The 17,964-nt window shown below is 35.1% G+C and overlaps 2 protein-coding genes across 3 annotated transcripts in view; one reads left to right on the top strand and one right to left on the bottom strand.

Annotated features, from left to right (window-relative positions):
- LOC118748619 (sex-lethal homolog) overlaps positions 1–17,964 on the bottom strand; it is a 68,243-nt gene that overhangs the window by 36,244 nt on the left and 14,035 nt on the right. The gene's annotated exons all lie outside the window — the stretch shown is intronic.
- On the top strand, positions 6,459–8,336 carry LOC118748618 (gram-negative bacteria-binding protein 3). Its single transcript, XM_036483184.1, has one exon. The coding sequence runs from the start codon at positions 6,698–6,700 to the stop codon at positions 8,228–8,230; it is 1,533 nt and encodes a 510-aa protein (XP_036339077.1). The 5' UTR covers positions 6,459–6,697; the 3' UTR covers positions 8,231–8,336.

Genomic DNA, 17,964 nt, shown 5'->3' with positions numbered 1-17,964 from the left:
AATATCAAAAAATTAAATATCAAAAAATTAAATATCAAAAAATTTGGTATCAAATATTTAAAAAGAATTAATAAATTAAGAATTAATAAATTAAGAATTAAAAAATTAAGAATCAAAAAATTAAGTCAAAAAATTAAGAGTCAAAAAATTAAGTCAAAAAATTAAGAACAAAAAAATTAAGAAAAAAAATAAAAACAAAACAAACACTTTTTACGAAAAAAATGAAAACATTAAAACAAACTAAATAAAAAAATTATAAGGGTATTCAACAAAATAAAATTTTTTTATTTTTAGTTTCTATATACATAATAATCAGTTTCTCACAACTTTTTCGCCTGCAACTGTTCTCTCAAGTTTTTCTTTTTATCTTTAAATATTCTACCCTCTTTCGAAGTACATAAACGGCCGTAGATATCAAAAGCTAACTTGGCGTAAAGTTCCTGTTTACTTACATAAATATATGTCTTACCACTACCACCAACATATCAAAGCGGCAGTTTACCCTTCAAGTCATAAAACCCGCAAAGGCTAGTAACGAACGTGTAGAAAAAAGAAACTTTTTCAAACTGTTGACATTTACCTAAGCATAACTGTGTCAACCGAGAAACTCTCGATTGCTGATGCAGCACCATTCATTCAACAGTTGTGCGTACTACAATTGGTTACTTCTCTACTGTGTTTCTTGTCGATTTCTATTATTCGCCAACCGAGCAACTAACCTCAGCAATCACGCATTCATTCAATCAACAGTTCGCATTGCATTTTCCTTTCACGTTTGCCACAGCCACTCAAGCATTCACTCTTCACTCGCTCACTCACCCGCTCGCAGCTTTCGTCTTTTGTGTGCAAATATTTCCGTTTATGCTTGCTTTTTTTATTAGTCCGTGTGTCATTGTCACAGCATTCGATTTTATTTTCCATTTTTTCCAAAGACTATACATAAATTTAAAAATTCTTGCATTCACAACACAAGACATCCACCCCCAGCCCACACAAGCGATGCAACCTTCTCAGACTTTAAACGGCCTTGAGTGGCGGCGCACAACTTATGCGCGAGATAGTTGCATGTGTGCATACATATGTATGTGAGCGCCGACTAGATAGGCAAGTTACTTGGTATGCCACACAAAAATGTGATTGTCATGTGTGCTAAAAAAAAAAAAAAAAACTAATGCAAAATGGGGCAAATGGTACGAGTATCTACGCACAACGAATGTTATGAGGTCAAAGTGTGTGGCGCGCGCTCGCGCGTACATCCGCATTTACAGATAATGAAATTGAAAATGGAGCGGAATGATCAAAGCATCATAACAAAAGGATGTAGGAAGGACGCTAGAAATGCGGTACTTATTAGTGGGTGAGTGAGTATGTAGTGGTGATAAATGTCGCAGTTGGCTCAACACGAAGGCAAGCAACTAAAACTGTGAAGCTATTACATTAACGGAAATGCAGCAGTGACTATAGGAGCGGCGCTCATGACCGATTGTAGATAAAATAAACAAAATAGAAGTAGCAAATGGAATATGAGAGAATGAAATTTTTGATACGGCTGTTATAAAAATTAAAAGTAAAAATATGTAAATTTTTAACTCACTAAAGTCTATCCTTTTTTGTTTATTATTTTATTTTTCTCTTAATTTCTTTCAGCTTTTAGTTTTAAATTTTTTTTATTCTTTTTTAATTTTTTTTATTTGAAATTTATTTGTATTTAAATTTTTTTTTTAAATTTTTTCTTTTCAACATTTTTTTTCAACATTTAGTGTTATTATATTTTATTTAAATTTTTTAATTTGAAATCCTTTTATTTTTATTTGAAATTTTTGTACTCATTTAAATTTCTTTTTTTATTTTATTTGCAATTTTTTTAATAAAATTTTTTAATATTTTTTACCGGCGTCGCGTGTAAGAAGGAGGCCGAGGATTGCCAAGGACGACGCTTTGTCGGAAGCTAAGCTGATAAAGGAGGTGCCGATACTCCTCCAAATTATTAAACGGGAGCTCGACCAACATATCCATTATCAGGAAGGCGCAGGTGTGGACCAAAACGCAATATTCCAAGACATCCAGGATTATGTGCAGAGCGTATGACATAAAACTCGCAAAGTGTCTATTTTCCCTCAAGAGGAAAGACGCTAGGCACCTAATGGGTGTTCTAACGGCACATTGCCTGCTGGCATCGCACGCCTTTAAACTGGCTCTGACCAATGATAAGATCTGTAGGAGATGCAGAACGAAAGAGCATACCTCTGTGAGTATCTTGCCCTTGGCAGACTTCGTATTGGACTCCTGGGAGCAGGCTTTCTGCCTAACCTGGACGCATCCGCTAAGGTGGGTTTACAACAATGTATTCCAGTTTGGCAAGAGGTTTGCGATTTTCTTCAACATTGCTCCTGGTATTCAGTGATAAGCTGTCTAATTTGGTCGTAGTTTGTCTGGGAACGCTATGGACCTTAATGGTCTATGCGAAGCCGGCCACTACGTGGCTAACCTAAATTTTCTTAATTAACAATTTTTATTTTCAATTATTTTTTTTTAAATTCATTTTTATTGTTTTATTTTTTATTATCAGTATAAATTGTTTATTTATGCTTTTATTTAAGATTTTTATATGTCAATACAATTTTTTATTCGTTATATTATTCGTTTTCCATTTTTATTTAAATGTGGTTTATGGATATTTTCTTTTTTTAATTTTTCCTTTTCTTACTTTGATTTTTATTTTTTTTTATTTGAATTTTTAACTTTTTTTATTTAAGAATTTGACTTGTTTTTGATATATTTTTAGTTTTGTTTTAATTCATTTATTTCTTGTTTAAATTTTATTTATAACATTAAACATTTTTTATTTAAATGTATGAATTTTTATTTAATTTGTTTACTTTTTTATTTCAATGTTTTACTTATTTGGTTATAAGCTTTTTAACTTTTATTTGTTTTTTAATTTATTACAATCTTCTTTTCTCCATTTTATCTTTATTCTCAATTTATGTTTATTTATTTTCATATTATTTATATATTTTTATTTCTTATAATAAAATGAGCGTCAAAAATAAGTATACCCTGACGTATTGACGATTTGATTTATTTATATTTTCCATATAAAATTGTTCTTATTTTTTTATAATATATATTTTTTTTTTTGCCGAACGTGTAGCGCAATTTCCTTTTTTACATGAAAGAAGATACGCAACATCCTCAGTACAAAAAAAAAAAATTCAAAATCAACGGCAATTTTTTGCGACTTAAAACATGCATTTTATTGTACTAATATTTATTGGGATTCAAAACTCATACTCAAAACTGCCCAAGAAATCGAGTTGAAAAATTGAAAATATCTTCCATTTTCCCCCAATTCTGTAAGAAATTAAAAAAAATGGATCCTTGCTGTTTTTGCTTTTGAATGAATTATAAAAAAAAAGAAAAATTGGCAAGTAAAATATAAAAAATAAAATCCTCTTAACGTCAGGGTACACCTATATTTGAAGCTCACTGTATGTACATTCCAAAATTCAATTCCTCTTCTCCAAAGACAAATGCCCTCCCCCCCCCCCCCCCCCCCCCCCCCCCACCTCCCCCGACCTTCTTTACCCACATGGTTTATTTAACTCATCGCTGGTAAACTTTGAACGCTTCGATTCAATTTGTTACAAGTATAAATTACAGTTATACGTGCTGAGAGCATGCCACTTGTGTGCATTTTCCCTACGGCGAATTATGTGAATTGCAACGCTAAGTATGTATGTAGTAAAATGCAAAGTGGAAGAGGAAGACCATTTTGTCGGTCACTTTACTGCATCAAGTTCCATAAACGCAAAGTAACTATGCCAGCCCTTAAAGATGCTACTGCTATAGTTAGTCATCGACTTTCGATACTTTGCCACACGTCGTACATAGACGATGTTATCACTCTTTGCTACCATTTATTTTATTTAAGCGTGTTCGTGGGTTGAACTCATTGAATTTCAAAGTGTTCTTAAAATGTGCCAATAACGATTGATTTCAAATTTAAAATCGACGACCAGTGAACGTACTCTAAAAAGGATGTAAAGAAGTCAGCTTTCGTTTAACTCTTAACTGAATGAGTTGAGTTTTGTACACGCAACCAATTCGTTGCTTGGTTGTTAGCGCAAACCCATATCGCATTTTTAACGCGTTAAATGGGCTACGACGAGCAAAAATCCACACAATTTCAAAATTTAATGTTAATTGATTTGAGATGAAAGTTTAAGCATTGGTATGAGCGAACGAATCCTTATCATCAAAAGCATTAAAGTGGTTTAAGTGCAGCGCTGATATCGTACATATGTACCGGAAGCGCCCAAGTAAAACACACATATAAATCTCAGGCAAAAAGGCGTATCAGAAAATAAAAAGTCAACCATGCTCTGGTTGCTTGAATGCCAACAAAATGAATCCTTTCCAAGCTGGCCACAATGCATTGCGGTGTTAGTGTTAGTGTGTGTTTTTCTGGGCTAAAAATGTCTTAATTGAATTGTTAAATTGTTGGACTTTTTTCGGTGCCTTTTTGGCAATAGACTAAATTCTGTTTTGTGCCCTTAAGTATTCTTACACTCGCCCCGCCCAATGCCTTATCACTTTTTGCTGCAGTCTTGGGTCTTGGGACAGCCTGCTCATGGCCAATGGCCCACGGCATCACTGGCGGCGTCAGCCTGGCAACATTTGCATATTTGCCGTTGTCGTCAGCCGGTTTACTGCCCAACTCAACATGGAATCGGGAGTTTTTTTTTTTTGCTGCAAGAATTATACGTCGCCAGCAAAAAGGTTTAAATATATACATACACATTTATTTATTTAAATTTTTTTCGGCTGGTGGATAGCGGCGACATTAGATGTACATATGTAAATAGCAATAACAAAGCACCAAAACCAATTTCCAAATTTCGTACATGGCTACCTTCCGATTTCATAGCACGCTTTTTTGGCGCTTTACCAATGCGCTCACAAAATATTTCTTTCTATTTTGGCGTTCCATGCGTCAAGGATCAAGTGGCGACATTTCGGCGGACGACTGACTTCTTCTTAAAGGTTACAGACAGCAGATAATAGTACAAAGTGGCCAGCAGTGAAAAAATAGAACTGAAGCGGCTGCCAAAAGCAGAAGTTCTACACCACTGAAGGTCAACAAAGAAAGTGCGCGTAAATCATTCGCAAGAATTTCTGACGGGCGGGGTTCGTTTGTGGTGAAAGAGCGCTGGCGTACAACTTAGTATGTATTTATGCGTACTAAATTATTCCTAAAAAAAATACAGAAGTTTGCGCAACCTTTACAAAGCATTATGCAAAGGGTGCTCAGCGCTTGTCAAAAGTGAAGAATAGTTAACAATTTGTACTACAGCCCAGCACAAGAAATATATATATAAGAAAGTTTTACAACCCAATGCCGAATTTCCACTACGCATTGAAATGACAGAAAATATATGCCATTCAAAAAAAAATGCCATGTGGAAAAGAACTTAATAACTATTTTTTTAATGTAACACAATGTTCTGCCGAGTTAGTTAAGAGTTTAAGGTATGAAAAGCAGAAGTGGAAAGTTTTGAAAAAAAAACTATTAAAAAAACAAGAGTGAAGTTTGGAGTTTCAAAAGTTTTTCTGTTACACTTTCTAAGATAGAAAATGTTTTCAACGGCATTTTGCAATATTTTAGAAAGAATACTCCAATTTTGTATAGTAAAGTGTTTGTAGACTATACATTTATCCTCTTTAAAGTATTTTTTTTTTGTTTTGTAGAAATAGTAAACGGTATTCGGTTTTTCAGATAAGATGTAGCCTATAATTTTTTCATGTAATTTTTTTTAGCTCAAAGTGATTTTTTTCGAAATTCTGAATTTTTCACTTCTGCATCAGTTAGTGTCAGTTTTCTATAGAAAAGCACACTAACCATTTTTATATTAGCTTAATCCACACAGTTGGCTGCTGTAGCCGAATGGTTAGAGGTGCGACCTGGGTTCGATTACTGGTAAAAGCAACATCTAAAATAAGAAAAATGTTTTTTCTAACAGTGATCGCCCCTAGGCAGTCAATGGCAAAGCTCCAAGTGTCATTTGCCGTTCATAGGCGGCGTAAAATTGTGTTGTAAAGACAGGACGATACACTTCACAAATTGGAGGTTCAGCCCGGTCAAATACTTAGCAAAAGTGTAAGCGCCAAATAAGCGCTTCAATTTTTTTTTTTAAAGAAAAGTGGAGATTTCAACTAAAAAGAAAAAAATGTTTAAAAGGGAGGAATAAATATTTAGAACGCGGTACGTGTGTACGTAGTCAATGCGATTGTGATTACGCAGCCGCTCATGAAATTATCAGTAACGCAAAAATATGAGTAAATAAAGAAATTGCAATCCCTGCCTTGCTTGGTTTATTTGTAAGAAGCTGCGAGCAGAGCTACGCTAGTATGTTTCTTAGAATAGAAGAGCATGCAGGGGCTTACCCCAGCAGCCAACCGGTTTGCATTTGCTGTAATCGAAAACAAAAACAAATTAAAAACGACGCCTACCCAACAGGTTATCAGCGCTAATGTGAGCTCCAAAATGCTAAACTCAATGCAGAGCTACGGCAGTTAGTAGAAAACAATTCGCGAAGCAGCAGTTCAATTCATTTTGCAACGGCAACGGCACTCGAACAAAATACGCTTACACACACAACAAAGAAAGGAAGAAGGAAATAACATATATGCCAAGATGCTGCGCTTGCTAATCCTCGCTATAACCTGCTTCGCCGCTACAGCGCGCGCCAACATTCCACCCTACGAGGTGCCAAAGGCAAAAATCGATGTCTTCTGGCCCAAAGGATTTGAGGTGTCTATACCGCATGAGGAGGGCATGACACTCTTCGCATTTCACGGCAAGCTAAATGAGGAAATGGACGGCTTAGAGGCCGGCACTTGGGCCAGAGATATTTTGAAGCCGAAAGATGGCCGTTGGATTTTTCGCGATCGCAACACAAAACTGAAATTCGGTGATACACTTTACTATTGGACCTATGTGATCTACAATGGTTTGGGTTATCGTGAAGATGATGGCGTGTTTGTGGTGAACGAATATACAAACCGGCCTGGTGAAATCACCACTCCCACTCCACCACCACCATCAGGAGGCGGCAACGGTGACAACAAAGGTCACGGCGGCGCTGGCGAAATTGATGTGCGCATCGATGAAAGCTGCAAATCGACAGCAACTACCAAAAATGGCGTGCCACAACGTTGCGCCAATCAATTGCTCTTCGATGATGACTTTACAGGCTCGCGTTTGGACAAGCACCATTGGACTGTGGAAGAACGCTTCTCCCGAGCGCCCGACCATGAATTTGTCCTGTATTTAGACAATGTGCCCGATGTGTTAAAAGTGCAAAATGGCATGGTTACTATACGCCCGAAAATGACTAAGCAGCACTTCCAACAGTATAAGAACCCGTTGCGTGCCAAACACGATCTGGGCGCACGTTGTACAGGGCGCGCCAACACGGATGATTGCGTACGCGATGGCGGTGCACAACACATCCTCAACATACCGCCCTTCATTTCGGCGCAATTCTCCACAAAGCAGCACTTCACTTTCAAATATGGCCGCGTCGAAATACGCGCTAAGCTGCCGCGCGCTAACTGGGTCTTCCCGCAGTTATGGTTGGAGCCGAAAGACGCAAAATATGGCGTCGACAACTATCAATCCGGCCAAATGCGCATCGCATTCACCTGCATCAATAATACACAAATGCATCTATACGGTGGTCTAATTTTAAATGCGAATAGTCCTTGGCGTAGGGCGAAAATGTGTGAATTTAACAATGAAGATGCGCTTGATCTGGGCAATGAATTTCACACTTACAGCTTGACTTGGAAAGAAAACGAAATTTCCGTATCGGTGGACGGTAAGCAATATTGTCGGTGGTTTACTTCAAGCAACACAGAAGAAGCTTTAACAAATTTGAAGGCGGAAGACGGGCAGGAGCTACCAAAGCTACCGAACAGCGAATTACTCAAGTCGGGCACGAAGCTGGCGCCTTTCGATCAGGAATTCTACATTACACTGGGCTATGGCATTGCTGGCGTGAATGACTTTGAGGATAGCTTGTATGGATGGCAGCCAGAGAAGCCTTGGGTAAATACAGAGCCGCGTGGAATGAGCTTGCTGCATAAAAAGGTGAAGAATGATTTTGACGGCTGGCTGCAGAATGGCGATCTGCGTATCGATTATATTAGGGTCTATTCGATTTAGAATTGTATGTGCAAATCTTTAGTATAGCAATATAGCAGTTTATACATATTTTTAGTGTGGGTTTTCTATAATTAATAAATAAATTACATTTTCGCATTTTACAAATTCGTATTTTTTTTTTTTAATTCTGGTCATGTAAGTATGTATGCGCGAAGCGTGATAAGACAGACGAAAGAACTTGAATAAGAGAACGCCAATAAAAATGTAAAATAAAGCGTATATTATTGGTGAGCAAAGGTTTCTAAAAATATACAGCAATGCAAAAACGATAGCAATAATACCAGTTGAGAGTGCTCTTAATGCGAAAAACTAGAAAACAATAGGTTTTTAAAGAGAATGTACATATTTACATTAAGAGCGCAGCAGGCACATAAAACTTTTAATACCACAAAAAAAAATTTAAATAAATGAGTAAATATGTATAAAATAAAGTAGTCAGTGGAAGATAATTAATAACTGGCGAGGTTATAAAAAACAAAGGCAGCAGAAAGTGTAAACAACAAACCAATTGAGTAACAAAGCAAAATTTACAAAAAAATAAAAAATTTATAAATACTGATTAAAAATATAAGACATAACAAGTAAAATATTAAACTTTTATGGCAACACACTTTAAGTGCTGAAGTCTAAGCTCTCTCAAAAACCAAAACAGACAAACATGGAAAGCACGAAATTCTGTCGGTGCCGTTTAGTTGCGAGCTGCACGAAATTGCCGCCATTACCGCTTTATGATAACTCAATTTACCAAGTGCTTAAAGTAAAAAATTACAATAATTTTTCAAAAGAAATCAATAAAGGAAAAAAGCCAAATCCCGGAGAATAAATATTTATATAAGAAATCAACGACAAGTCAAACAACTGCCATTTTATTCACCAGCCATTAAGCTATGTATGTATGTATGTATGCATGTTGATCGACAAAATGGCATAGGCGTAGTTGGGAAACGAAGACGATTTGACAAGCGAGGCAACGAAATTGCTATAGCTAAATTATTAAATATAATTACATTTGTCAACAATTGCTGCCGGCGGGGTACTTTTCCTATTGTTGTTTTACTTGCCTAGTGCCGCAGTTGTCATGTGACATGCAACAAATTAAAGCAGACTTTTAGGCGCATGCAAGCGTAAAGAGGAAAGTAATATTTATTATGTACTAAAATAAAGTAAATAGTACGGGGACAAAAGGTACGAGTAAGGCACATACACTAGGCTACAAATGAAAGTGTACACCTTGTTCTAATATAACATTCACAGTTATTTTCATATTTTTTTTTTTTTCATTAATTACACTGGCCAAGAAAATTGCACTTTTGGCCTGATGAATTATTTTCTTGAACATTTTGTTGCATTAATTACACTGGTCAAGAAAATTGCACTTTTGGCCTGATGAATGACTTATAACCGATGATGTTTACCAATTTGGCGTCCCTGATTCTAAATATACCCTCATTTGTTTTCTAGCAGCTCTTGTTTACGAGTTATGGCATTTACCTTAATACGATGGAGAAACGCTATCAAAGCCTTTGAAAGGCAGATATGATGGGATGCAACTTCTGCAAGGAAGTCATGTAAAAGAAAGTTTTTTTTAACTTAAGATCTTAATAAAAATAGATCAACTACACTGCCTTAAAAAAGTTTTGGCACAGAGAATTTCTTTAGAATATATGCAACAATTTTTAATTTGATTTTTTCCGCAAATTTTTTATAAAAATATGGTTCATACTAAAACAAAAAATATAAAAATATAATTTCTAAACTTTGTGCAAAGCTTAGGAAAACTCAATAAATTTTTAATAAAATTTTCAACTTTTTAATCAGATTTTTTAAATATTTTTTGAGTATGAAGTTTTGAACCCGAACAAATTTTATTACAACAAAATGCAAATTTGAAGTGGCTAGGACTTACCGTTGATTTTTGGCAATTTTTATTCACGCAGTTGCTGCCATACAAAAAGAAACTGATATAAAAATTTCAGTCACAGATTTGAAACCGTCATTAAAAACATAACCTAATCATCAGAAACATTTTTTCATTATTTATTTACGAAAATATAGTTTATTCTATAATATAAACGATATATATCAAAGTTTCACGCCTAGTTTAAAGTTCACAAAAATTCAAAAGAATTTCAACTTGTTATTAAGAATTTCTAGAAAATTTTCGAATGAACTATATTTTCATATATAATTAATGCAAAAAATTGTTCATGAAAATAATTGTGAGTATTATATTAAACAAGGTGTACACTTTCCTTTGTCGCCTAGTGTACATACATACATAGCAAGCAGAATACGAGAAAGGAGCTTAGGTACATAGCATGGAAGGTGATTTATTTTATTTTATGAGACTTTTTTATTGTACTTTTTTATATTTTGTAGAAAAAGAAAAGTGCAGCACGTCTAATAATTGTAATTGTGCAGCTACCATACAATTATGCTTGTGAAATTGCCTAAACGTGCGCGCGAATGTAGAACAAAAAGGCGTGGTAATAATTCATTTTCTTTGAGCGAATAAGAGGTAAGGAGAAAGCGAGTTAAAGGGGTTTTGGAGCAAAGGTGGTAAAGCACTTAAGAAAGCTGGAAATGCCTTAGCCTGCGCTTGCTTTTAACATTTTCATGCATTCCCTACAATTTTTATAGCACCTCACGAATTTCCTTAATGCTCTGGATTGAGCGGAAAGGGTTCGAAAAATAAAATCGATATCAAAATGTGTTGAGAAGGGCTGAAGTTATTTTAGTAATGCCTTGCATAGAAGGCTTGAACTTACTTAGGAGCTAAAAAGTTTTGATGCGTTACTTTATCTCCGTCATTGAAAATTTAACTAATAACTTCGAAAATATTTTAAATATTAAAAATATAAAAATATAGTACGGCAATACACCTAAAAATATGCTACCAATTCATATTTCCTGCCATAGCAAAATCATAAGGGTATTCAGAAAAGAACCACGCCTGAGCGCCTTAAATCCGGGCACTGTTTTGGTAAGCAAAATTCTTTGTTTTTTCGCTACTAATTTTTGGATTTTTTCGCAAATCACAGCTGCATACTTTGAAGCAGTGCGACTAAATAAAAAAAATAAAAAGCATGCAAACGACAAATTTTGCATACAATGCTTGGCTAATTCCTCCACGGGCAACAAATATCAAACAAAGCGCAGTTGGGGTTTGTACAAATTTATGTACGCTAAAGAGGGGAAAGGAGTGCCAAGAAAAACCAGATTAGCTCATAACAGAGGGTAACAGCGACGATGACTAAAATGACAAAATTCGTTTGCAATATTTATTGGCTAGCGTTTTTTGGCAAGACAATGAAGGACAACAATGGCGCCAGTGAGAATTCGAGCTAACAGTAAGCCGCAGCAGGTCTCTACGCACAAAATGATACGCAACACCAGAAAACGGGCAGCGTAGAAAGGGGAAAGTAGATAGATAGTGATCTTTTAGGCGCCATGGCATATTGTAAGATATATTTTCTTTGCGGCATACACAAATATGTACACAACGAATACAAAATGCTGTCAGTAAGTGTATAGAAATGTATTTGCGCAGAAAATGCGGCGCTAAACGCAGGATTCATAAAATATTTACAATCTCAAAGCGAGAGGCTTTCATGGACTCCTTAATACGGACAAAGAACGAAATATATTTTAAATTTTATTTGGTAGTGTACAAGTGTAAAATATATACACCCATAAACATCAAAATAATACGTCAATTGAGGGTAAAAGTTTAATCCGAAACAAGTTCAATTCAAAAAGAAAATACAAGAAAAAAAGTGCAGTTATTTGAAACAAGCGTTGAAGGTGGTAAATAGTTCTTAAATGAAAAAATTCAATGTTGAAATAATTAACTTTTTTATTCTTAGTAAAAGGCCTGTGATAAATACACCTTAACCACAGTTAAATATTAATAGAAAAATTAAAAAAGTATTAAAAAAGTTTTAAATAATTAAAGTAATAAAACAAAAAATAGTGAACAAAAAATCGAAAATAAAAAATTTAAATAAGCTTTAAAAAATATTTGACCATTATTTTATTTGTTTTTATTGTTTGTTCAAAACTAGATGGAAAACTTAAAAATTATAATTTTAAAATTAGTAAAAAACAGTTTCATATAAAAAAGTAAAAATTTTAAATTGAAATTGTTTTACTCGTTTAGTCTTTTTAATGTGGATATGTTTCAAAATTGTACATGTTTTTATTAGTTCTGATCTGTTTTTTGTCTTCCCTTATTCTACTATTGATTTTTCAACAAATTAAAATACATATTATGTTTTGTTATTCATTAAAATTTTCAAATTAAAAAGTGTTGGATAAACAAATTGAACAATTGTACAAAATTTAGACGGCCCTTAGACCAGTTTCTCAATGTCTGGTTAACACTAGCTACAGGCTAAACATCGTTATCGACTTGATCGACTCTTTGTTATATGTTATAGAGACGATCACGTCGACAATGATGTTTAACCTGCAGTTAGTGTTAAGCATACATTGAGAAAGTGTGCCTAAGGGCCGGTTGCTCAAAGCCTGGTTGACACTAAGCTCCGGGTAAACATCGTTATCGACGTTACCGACACCGTGTTATACGCATGTAGTCGAAGGCGTCGATAACGATTTTAACCGAAGATTAGTGTCAACCAGGCTTTGAGCAACCAGCCCTTAAAGTATTTAAAAATTTTAAAGTTAGTTTCGTGCCTGCTGCGAGACAACGCTAAGCGCGCAAGCTGCATATAACGACCAAGCGGTCGACCAAGGGTGTCAACCATATACCAACCAATAGTATTTTACACAACACTCCACACACACACACTTGCAAACTTTGCGGTAGCAAAAAACAGTGAGCTAAATAAAAAGGGCGTTAAGCCGAGTAGCAGCCACCAAGGTACAGAAGAATGCGAAAATTACTGCATATGTCTATACATATGTACATATGTATATGTTTGTATATGTATACACGAAACAAAAAGATCAGAGAACACCAAAACATACGAAAAGTTCGAGTGGTTGGAAAGGGATACGACCGTAGGGAAAGCATATGTATGTATGTATGTATATGTAAACGCATATAAGCTCTGATCCAATACTTTTCGTGAAAAATCCTGTAAAACTGTCAAACAGCAAAATTACTCTCTCAAGTGAGAGTAAAAAGTGAGTAACAACAAAAAGTACGGGAAGAAAAAAACCATTTTTCCTGTAAAAACGTCAACCAGTGATTGCTTGACACTTTTCATGATTTTACCAGAAGAAAAAGTTCGGGTAAAATCTTGCAACTTCATTCTCTACACAACTCTCCAAAAGTCGCTCTCATTTACAGGATTTTGGAGTACGGGAACATTTTTCCTGCAACTTCCTGCAAGTTCGTGTAAAATCCTGTAAGTTCATGGAGTACTGGAACAGAGCTATAGTATATTTGTATGTAGTATATGAGTTGCCACTTGTCTTGCTCGTGAGACATTTGCATTTAGATGAGGTAACCAGCATAAGGGCAATGCTACCAGCTACCTATTAGTTGAAGCATAAACTTGATTGTGGCGACGCTAACCTTTAACTGTACGAACACGCATACACACCCATACACACAACTTAATCAACTTTGATGGATATATGAAGCATTAAATATACCCCCTAAGCACAGGCAGTGAGAAAGGTTTGCATCTTTTGTTCACAGCCAACCGAGTGACTGGTCCCTGTTTATCTCGACGACTCAGCGCACAAAACACAGGACACAGGATACATAAGCCATACGTGCATACATACATACATATGTACATATAAGCTATCAGCAAGAAGAATAGCAACGAGCAACGAAGAGGCTTTAAAATAACGCACGAAACGAACACTTCTCTTCGCTTTCCTACTCTTTTCTTTTTCACCCGCTTTTCATACACATACATACATATGCATGTGCAAATTTAAGCTTCCTGCTGACTGTTGTCAAAATACTACATAACCTCCTCCCCTGCATTTAAGTTGCAAATTTGCACAAATTAACAAGGATTACCCAAAGAGCAGATAGCACACAGAGTTGCTTAAAGAAGCAATTACTTGCAAATTCAGGTATTTACGAACATATGTACGCATACATATTAGTTTAAATGTACATACATATGTATGCATGCATGTAACAACAAATTTGTAAGCTTAATTTGTTGCTGTAAATAAATCGACTCTGTAAACTGGACGACTAAACTGTACCTGTGCTGAGTGAGTCTTAAATTAATGTACATATTTTCGAGCATCAATTTGTAAATTTTAGCCGTTTGCAATGGTTGTGTTTCCGCTAAGGAAACAGACAATAGCAATGATAGTGATAGCGCCTAAAAGTAGGCAATGTCTATTTTGTTTTACAATTTTAACACGAAGTGGCAAAGAGGGGAAGTGAACGAGGAATAGGGAGTGTGGCGAAATGCTATTGTATTTAGTTGTGGTGCTTGCATCAAAACATAGCCTTTTCGGAAATAAACGTAGGCTAAACCGCCCGAAAGTATGCCACGCTCGTGTACTTCAATGTAATATACTGCCTAAAATAGTAGAAAATATGCATTGGCACTTCTTCTTAAGTTGCTTACAGTTAGCATTTAAATCGAAAATTCATATTTGAAATTCGGAAACTAGCCATAGGAAATTAAAAAACAATATATTAACATATTCTTAAACAAATAATGAGAAACAAACACAATTTTCAGATTTTTAAAATTAAATATTTTGTTTTTTAATTGAAAATCAATTTTGTTTTTTTAGTTTAAAATCAATTTTGTTTTTTAATTTAAAAATATTTTTCTCGAATTATAAATTTTTTTTATTTATTTTAAACAACAATTGCATATATTCAACAATTTCATTTAGCTTGATGCAGTTTTCAAATTAAAAATGAGGAAAAACATTAATAATTTACACATGGTAGAAGTTGTAGCCGCTATTTCGGAGATCACTCCATCTCCTCATCAGACTTCTTTATCGGGTTCACTGGGACTTCTTAATTTTTGGGAAATTTTGATAGAAGAAAATTTCTTTTACATTTCTTGTGCGTTATGTTAAATGAATTTTTCGTTTATCTTGGGACGGCAGACAGGCCTTATGGAAGAAAAATTGACAAAAATCAACCAGTATTTTGAGCTACTTCCAACTTGCACTTTATAATACTATTAAATTAAATAGGAAATTTTCGTAAAATTTTTATTAAAGTTTAAAATTATGTAGGATGAAAATTTAATGAATTTTTCTAAATTTTGTACGAAGTTTGAAACTTTCGTTTTGCTACAGTTTTTGACAGCGTATATTAAAGAAAAAAAATATTATTAATTTAAAAAATTCTATATACCTAATTTTTGTTGGTAAGGTTTGCATGGCCATAAGTGTAGTTAACTAAGCGAAATTATACAATTCTTCATCCTTTGTAGGTGTTCAAAATAACTTAAAATATTGTGAAAGGCTGCCTAAATATATGTAATAAAACGAAGCTGTGTTAATGTTAAGGAAGCTCTCTTTCATCTAAACCAAATTTCTTGCGAAAATTTAATAAAAATCTTCCAACAACTAGCATTTCATAGGTTAACCGCCTGAAAGTAGGCTGCAGTTAAGCTCACAGTTAATTTCTGCGTACAGAACTAAGAGATTAATTTTTTTAGTAACAAAATTAAAAGCGTTTTGTCATATTTATATTGTGCAAAATGAAAGCGAAGCATTTAAAAGTTTTCTTTATCGTCCAACATTGTCTCTGTATCCGGTCGTCGGAGAAGTAGGCAAGACCTTCAGGCTTCGAGTGAATAAACCTGTCTGTGCGCAGGACTTTCGCAGCAATTATGAATTTCGTATTTTACTACCACGGCAAGGAAGTGAGCAATATCATTAAGCGCACACTGGCACACACATATGTACATACACACAGACGAAGAACCGTCCGCTGAAAAGGCGATAATAAATATCAGATCTGCATATTTGCGTGTATTAAAAATTTCGTTCCGTTATTGACAATACACTTTACAAAAGGCGCACACAAGGGGCAAGCGAAAGAGCTATTCATTCATACGAGGGCAGAGCTGTAAGGAAGGAAAAAATCTGGTTTCTTTTTGTACGCAAATTGCTTAAAGGAAATTGTGTGCGACATGCGGCGAAATGCGGGCGAACAGACTGTGTGCTATAGCGTGTGGTCGACTGTTAGGCGCATAAGAGCATGTAAAATCCGCTATGCCTTACTGCTACACATGTCTGTATGTACATGTACACATGTAAATCAATACAAAATTTAGTCAAAATCGTTGTTTGATGAGGCCATTTTGTGACAAAAATTCGACAAAAGGTCGTTCACCACCCCAAATCTGTTTATTCACTTGCATGTGCTTGTTTGTCGATGTGGGTGTAGGTGGGTGTGTGTGCGCGCCATGTGTGCTGGTTCGTATGACCTATTATTCCCATTATTTTTATGTATTGTCATCATCAGCCGCACGCCTCCCTGTTTTGGTTGGTTGTTGGTTGGCCGCGCGGAGAAGAATCTGTGGCCGAAACGACCTCCTGATCTCACTCTGTTGTGCCATATTCAAATTGAAATTGGCAGTGAAATTGCAATCAATGTATTGGAACTAGTTTTTTATTTTTGTTTTACGTTCGTTCTTTACTTTCACAATTTTGCTTTCTCGGTACTTTTTTGTTGTTGAGTATTTATTCGAGAGTAAGCAATAAGCTGGCATCTGAAGATGAAAAAAATCAATGACAAAAGCACAGTAGAACATTAAGGAGATATATGTAGAGGAACTTACTTTTTTTAAATTGATTTCAAAGTTAAGATCTTCAGCACAATAAAAAGTGTGGCACCATTGATATTAGGTAAATTATATTTCAGCTTCGAGCCACGGCAGTTAGTTCCGTTTACACCTCGAACTTACTAAAGTAATACAGGTAAGGTGAAGGTTTGTGACTTCGCTAAATCTATTGAATCTACAATGCGATGCAAAATATATCAGAGAAAAAAAATTATTCCATATATTACTGAACGAATTTGGTCTGCACCGAAAATCGGTCCGTCACCGACGAATGAGCCAACACGAAGACAGAGGACTTTAAGGTTTCCTATACACTTTTAAAAAACTTGGGCCACGGACTATAAGAAGCTATTTCTCCAGACAAAAAATATGATTTTTTAGTACCTAGGATTTCAAAATTATTTCAGAGTAAATAATCTTGTAAATTCTTAGGCAAAAAGGACCTAAAAATATGACAAGAAAAGTTGCCTGCTACACACAGTAGATCCTACCTCCACTTCGCATTTGTGTGGTAAATCACAACTTATTTATCTAATTTACTCATTCCGATGAAAATATCAGCAAAAAAATAAGTTGAGCGTGGAACAAACAGGAAAAGAGCTTTCCTTAAGTTGCCTGAAAGATATTTATGTGAGACAGGACATGTGCCGACAAAGAACCATGATCCAAGCTGAGCAAACAGGCAGTGAAATTAGAGAAAGGCAAATGAAAGCACTTGGAAAATTTTGTTTGCAAACCGAAGGAGTGGAAGGGGCAACGAAATACTACAAAACAACAAAATATGATTAAGTGAGACGGCGCTGTGTTATTATAAAAGCATACAAGTTAATTTGCCAGTGAAGGAGCAGAGGGGCCGAAAAATATAATAACAGTTGTTATTGAGAAGGAAGAAAGGAAATAGGTTAGCAAAGAAAACAAAACAAAGATACGAAACAGGGCAAAATAAAGGCACTTCCGATAGTAGAGGTGGAAGCC

The sequence above is a fragment of the Rhagoletis pomonella genome, unplaced genomic scaffold (assembly GCF_013731165.1).
Source record: "Rhagoletis pomonella isolate Grant_MI unplaced genomic scaffold, Rhpom_1.0 Rhpom_scaffold_00013, whole genome shotgun sequence".
Classification (NCBI taxonomy): Eukaryota; Metazoa; Arthropoda; class Insecta; order Diptera; family Tephritidae; genus Rhagoletis; species Rhagoletis pomonella.
Note: the sequence above shows the minus strand (reverse complement) of the source record. Positions and strands in the feature narration are given on the sequence as shown.